The sequence below is a fragment of the Gossypium raimondii genome, chromosome 7 (assembly GCF_025698545.1).
Source record: "Gossypium raimondii isolate GPD5lz chromosome 7, ASM2569854v1, whole genome shotgun sequence".
Taxonomy (NCBI): domain Eukaryota; kingdom Viridiplantae; phylum Streptophyta; class Magnoliopsida; order Malvales; family Malvaceae; genus Gossypium; species Gossypium raimondii.
Window position 1 is genome coordinate 34,807,338 of NC_068571.1, and position 6,690 is coordinate 34,814,027.

The 6,690-nt window shown below is 37.1% G+C and overlaps 1 protein-coding gene across 1 annotated transcript; it reads left to right on the forward strand.

Annotated features, from left to right (window-relative positions):
• The first annotated feature begins 2,463 nt into the window (after positions 1–2,463).
• LOC128042370 (extensin-3-like) lies at positions 2,464–5,397 on the forward strand. Its single transcript, XM_052633268.1, has 3 exons — positions 2,464–3,172; positions 3,603–3,698; positions 3,794–5,397. The coding sequence occupies exons 1-3, from the start codon at positions 2,506–2,508 to the stop codon at positions 5,230–5,232; spliced, it is 2,202 nt and encodes a 733-aa protein (XP_052489228.1). The 5' UTR covers positions 2,464–2,505; the 3' UTR covers positions 5,233–5,397.
• The last annotated feature ends 1,293 nt before the right edge of the window (positions 5,398–6,690 follow it).

Genomic DNA, 6,690 nt, shown 5'->3' on the forward strand with positions numbered 1-6,690 from the left:
CTATGCATGTGAAACATTTGATATGTCTGTTTTGATATATGCATATAAGCGTGTTTTGATGTGATTTTTGCTTATGGGCCAAGGCACACACTAGGCTTTTTAGCTCACTCGATTTATTTATCATTTTTCAGGTGATCCTCAAGCTTAGGATTTGGCGGCGCCCAAGAGCTCGATTCGATTCACTGTTTTTAATTCTTTCAGAAACTTTTACTTTGGATTTTATGGATTTTATGGACTATTTTATTTTTTGGACGTTTACTTTGGTTTCTGGTTTTGCTAAATATTTTAATAGCTGGCTATTTTAAAAGTTGGCATGATTTCTGATAATATAAATCAATCAAACAATTTCAATAATTAAAAAATCTGAAAGTTTTCCAACGCAAAGATTTATTCGAATAAAGTGTTTTAAGAAACAAGTAACTAAGCATTATGGTTTTATTAAATTAATTTATAAGCAAATATTTCAAGACGCTGTCACATTTTTATTTTTTTTGTGACAAACAATCTTACCAAAGATATAAGGCTAGTATTATTGTATCATATTTTCGATTTTTTGAAAATATATGGTCAAAGTCTTAAATATCAATGTAACCTTTATAATCCGATTATAACGTCTAGATCAGATTTAGAGTGTTACATAGTGGTTAAGGTAGAGACCCTGGTTCTTTTAATATCTAAGTTTAAGTTTCACAATTCATAATTGCGATGTGTGGATTTCAATCTCACCATGTGCACATGATATGTTTGAGTTTTGATCAATTTCCGGGATAGATTCTTCCTTCACTTATATTGCACTTCTAATTATATTATATTTGTACTAATGAGACTTATGAAAAAAAAGCTTGACAGATAACCAAAGGCCTATCATTCATTGTTTTTTTTTTACATTTTAGAAAAATAGATAAATTTTAGTTTTGGTTTATTAAATTTAAGATTTAATTTTTATACTTTAATTTTTAATATAGTTTGATCACTATATTTTTATCATATTATAAATTAGTCCGCATAGTTAATATCATTAACTTTTTATTAAAATATTACATGGTTATATATAATTTAAATGTTGAGTCAAAATAATAACACGTGGCTTATTATTTCTTTTAGGTTTGCATTACTTTTTTAACATCATAAAAGATGGTCAAATTTCATTTTTGATCCATAGACTATGTTAAAATTGATATTTAATCTATATACTTCAATTTTTACATAATTTGGTCTCTCTATTTTTATAATGTTCTTAGTTTGCCTAAATAGTTAATATTGTTTAACCATTTTAATCAAAATGTTATTGTCAATTTTCTTAAGAATACTATTTTGACAAAAAAATATTTTATCATGACGGTTTTAAATGAATGTTTTAAGAAAATTCTAATCAATATTTTCAATACTATTTTTTGTTACATGACTATTATGCTAATTCTTTTTGTAACTTCAAAATGTCATGCCATAAAATTTAATTGGAAAATTTTAGTAGTGGTAACAATTAGACTTAAATTTTAAATCCAAAATAAATGACTAAATCCTTGAAAATAAAAGTAGAATAACTAAATTGCTAATTTACACAGTGTATACAAACTTAGAACATATATTAACCCTCAAATTTTTACTCAATAATTTAATGTGAACAAATAATAAACTCAACATAAATTGAGTATCGAAAACCATTCTAGTTATTATTTAAAGCAATCTCTTTTACATTGAACTGTAAAAAAAAATTTAAAAATTAAAAAAAAAAAAAAACACGACTCATTGATTAAAAAAAAAAGGGAGAAAATGATAAAAATGGATTTTGTTGCTTTATTATTTGTACTTTTTTTCTAAGCGACTAGAGTAGAAAGTAGTTCGTTCCATTTCCATGAAGCCCAAGTTGGGTTTATTCATCGGAGGAAGAACTCAATAGCTCATATGTGCAGTCCTAAGTCCAGGGGGCAAACTGATTTAATTGCGGAAGTAATTTGTATTCATTGTATGGGATCTTTTGGCATTTCCCTTTTTTTTTTCACCATTTTCCCTAAAATATTGGTATATCTGAAATAGAACCAGAGAAAAGATTAAGGCAATGTGCACGAAACCAAACATAATTACATATAATATAGCGAAGTGCTAATCCAAATAGAAAATAAGGCACCGACTGAAGGATGATTACAGCTAGCTTTTTATCTTGAAAATTCATTTGAAGGTATCAAAGGATTGAGTCCACATGATCTTCTGAATATCATATACACTTTATATGTTCTCTGACTTTTTCATCATAAATCATAAACTAATTAAGATGGGGCTTCCTTCTGGCAAGGCACGAATGTGAGGATGAAATGAACGGAATCAAAGCAATATATTAGAGAGCTAGATCCAGCCAAGTACTTTTTTATTCCGTAACAACATTATTTTAATCAAAAAAGTCATCCAAGAGTGCACTATAAATGGGGATAGCAATAGTATCACCACCCAAGCCACAAAGTAGTGGTCTCAACCTCTCTTTGCCTCAATAGAGTTGAAATACATACAATGGAACAGCCAAGGCTGCTTTATGCCTTGGCACTTTGCCTTGCCATCACAACCGTGGTAGCCACCGATTCTAATTACAAGTATACATCTCCCCCACCACCTCTTAAGCATTCACCCCCACCACCATCTAAATCACTATCACCTCCATACATGTACAAGTCTCCACCACCACCAGTTCACTCTTCATCCCCACCATATGTCTACAAGTCTCCACCACCACCAGTACATTCACCACCACCACCCTACATCCATAAGTCCCCACCACCACCAGTCCACTCCCCACCTCCACCATATGTCCACAAATCTCCACCCCCACCAATCCATTCACCACCTCCTCCCTACAAATACAAGTCTCCTCCTCCACCAGTCCACTCCCCACCTCCACCATATGTCCACAAATCTCCACCCCCACCAGTCCACTCCCCACCTCCACCATATGTCTACAAGTCTCCACCACCACCAGTCCATTCACCACCACCTCCTTACAAATACAAGTCCCCTCCACCACCAGTCTACTCCCCACCTCCTCCATATGTCCATAAATCTCCACCCCCACCAGTCCATTCTCCACCTCCTCCCTACAAATACAAGTCTCCTCCTCCACCAGTCCACTCCCTACCTCCACCATATGTCCACAAATCTCCACCCATACCAGTCCACTCCCCACCTCCACCATATGTCTACAAGTCTCCACCACCACCAGTCCATTCACCACCACCTCCTTACAAATATAAGTCCCCACCACCACCAGTCCACTCCCCCTCCTCCATATGTACACAAATCTCCACCCCCACCAGTCCACTCCCCACCTCCACCATATGTCTACAAGTCTCCACCACCACCAGTCCATTCACCACCACCTCCTTATAAATACAAGTCCCCTCCACCACCAGTCCACTCCCCACCTCCACCATATGTTCACAAATCTCCACCCCCACCAGTCCATTCTCCACCCCCTCCCTATAAATACAAGTCCCCACCACCACCAGTCTACTCCCCACCTCCTCCATATGTACACAAATCTCCACCCCCACAAGTCCACTCCCCACCTCCACCATATGTCCACAAATCTCCACCCCCACCAGTCCACTCCCCACCTCCACCATATGTCTACAAGTCTCCACCACCACCAGTCCATTCACCACCACCTCCTTACAAATACAAGTCCCCTCCACCACCAGTCCACTCCCCACCTCCACCATATGTTCACAAATCTCCACCCCACCAGTCCATTCTCCACCCCCTCCCTATAAATACAAGTCCCCACCACCACCAGTCCACTCCCCACCTCCTCCATATGTACACAAATCTCCACCCCCACCAGTCCACTCCCCACTTCCACCATATGTCCACAAATCTCCACCTCCACCAGTCCATTCTCCACCCCCTCCCTATAAATACAAGTCCCCTCCACCACCAGTCCACTCCCCACCTCCACCATATGTCTACAAGTCTCCACCACCACCAGTCCATTCACCACCACCACCCTACATCCATAAGTCCCCACCACCACCAGTCCACTCTCCTCCTCCTCCATATGTCTACAAGTCCCTACCACCACCAGTCCACTCCCCACCTCCTCCATATGTCTACAAATCTCCACCCCCACCAGTCCACTCCCCACCTCCACCATATGTCTACAAGTCTCCACCACCACCAGTCCATTCACCACCCCCTCCCTACAAATACAAGTCCCCTCCACCACCAGTCCACTCCCCACCTCCTCCATATGTCCACAAATCTCCACCCCTACCAATCCATTCTCCACCCCCTCCCTATAAATACAAGTCCCCACCACCACCAGTCCACTCCCCACCTCCTCCATATGTACACAAATCTCCACCCCCACCAGTCCACTCCCCACCTCCACCATATATTTACAAGTCTCCACCACCACCAATCCACTCCCCACCTCCTCCATATGTCCACAAATCTCCACCCCCACCAATCAACTCCCCACCTCCACCATATGTTTATAAGTCTCCACCACCACCAGTCCATTCTCCACCTCCTCCATATATATACAAGTCCCCTCCACCACCAGTCCATTCACCGCCCCCTCCTTACATTTACAAGTCTCCACCACCACCAGTCCATTATCCACCTCCTCCATATGTGTACAAGTCCCCTCCACCACCAGTCCACTCCCCACCTCCTCCATATGTCCACAAATCTCCACCTTCACCAGTCCATTCACCACCCCCTCCTTATATCCACAAGTCACCACCACCTCCAGTCCATTCTCCACCTCCTCCTTACATATATAAGTCCCCTCCACCACCTATCCATTCACCACCTCCACCCTACATCTATAAGTCCCCACCACCACCAGTCCATTCACCACCCCCTCCTTACATTTACAAGTCTCCACCACCACCAGTCCACTCTCCTCCTCCTCCATATGTCTATAAGTCTCCACCACCACCAGTCCAGTCCCCACCTCCACCATATATCTACAAGTCTCCACCACCACCAGTTCATTCACCACCCCCTCCTTATATTCACAAGTCTCCACCACCACCAATCCACTCCCCACCTCCTCCATATGTCCATAAATCTCCACCTCCACCTGTACCTTATGTCTACAAGTCCCCTCCACCACCATCACATCCCAAACCTCATCCTCATCCTCATCCTTATCCTAAGCCTCATCCCCCACATCCGAATACTCCACGCCCAAAACCCAAGTATCTTTACAAGTCACCGCCACCTCCGAAGGCTTTCTAGGCTAATGTTTTCTGCCTCATCATTATTTAAGTCTGTTAGCTTATAGTATCTTGCAAAGAAGAATAAGTATTTAAAGATGTAAACGTTTGTTCGCTTCTTTTACATGGAAAATCTACTGTTATCATCTTTCATACTTACAAGCAATAAAATTAATTATATATTTAATTCTTGAGGCTTAATTTTGTTTTTCGCTGTTTTATGGTATTGTAATTTAATCCTAATCCATGTTTCCTGGGATTTAGGTTACTGACATCAATCTGATTATAAAACGAGTGGAGAGCCGAATTGAGGAGTACAAACAGTATGCATAATTTTGAAATCCTTTATGCCAAAGAATATATTTTCCAATCGTTACTGTTGAAATGAAAATTGATACAACCTCTTCATGCAGCTGGTTATAAAAAGAAAATAGTTGAATTAATTGGTTTTATAATAATTTTTTAATAAATTCTAGATCTGGATATTAGTAAACGTAGCTTTTTATTGTACTATTATATTACAACGGTTTTGTCTTAAAATAGTCATCACAACGACCACAATCCTTTAGTTTGACTAGATGTTTACCATTTCTTTTCACTTTCCTAAATATAGTGTTCCATGAGAACTCTTATGGTATCGTTAAGATTTTGAGAGTTTGAACTAATCCAAACCCAACACCGATTCCATTCAAAACCAAATAAAAAATCAAACAAAGATAAATACCAATTTTTTACTTTATAAAAATTTATTAATTATAATAAATTTTTTTAGTGATAAAAGTATTTAATAATATTTTTTATGTTGGATTACGAATTAAAATACTTTTTTCAAAAATAGTTAATATGATTATAATATATTTTTTAACGTAATCATTATATATATACAAAAACTAATAATTATTTGAAATTTAGAAGTTTTAAATTTAATGATTGTATATAATACAATAATTTAATAATTAAAATATAGTAAATTAATTTTATAGTTTACACACATGATTAAATATGATTTATTTGCAACACCGATAACATCATAACATCAATAGTTACGTATATAACAAGTAATACGTAAAAATTATTAAAATTTAATATTTTAGTTTCTACAAAATTTTATTTTATTAAATTAATTTTTACAAATTGCATTTGGGTTTTTTTTTTTGAACTTGGGATTTACTATTTATCTTGGATTTGAGTAATTGGTTTTGAGTTTGAGATATTATATTTTATTTGGTATAAATATTTTAAAATATGAGTGTGAGATTATTTTAGAATATGTGTATTGTGTTTATAGATTTAATGAAATATTTTATTATTTAATAATATTAATAATAATTCAAATGTTAATTTGGTAATAATATAAATAAAAAGTTTTTCAAACTCGTATGCTTTTATATATGTAATAAGGCCCAATTGGCCCAGACCATTACAAAACAAAAATAAACTAAACCTTGGCCCAAACCCAATAAACCAAACCTAAGCCCAA

Bases quoted from the DNA above. Each gene is read 5' to 3' on its own strand.
- LOC128042370 (XM_052633268.1), top strand. From the start codon at position 2,506: ATGGAACAGCCAAGGCTGCTTTATGCCTTGGCACTTTGCCTTGCCATC. The intron at 3,173-3,602 runs CTCCACCATATG...TCCACTCCCCAC, and splicing joins CATACCAGTCCACTCCCCAC to CTCCACCATATGTCTACAAG. The intron at 3,699-3,793 runs CTCCACCATATG...TCCACTCCCCAC, and splicing joins ACCACCAGTCCACTCCCCAC to CTCCTCCATATGTACACAAA.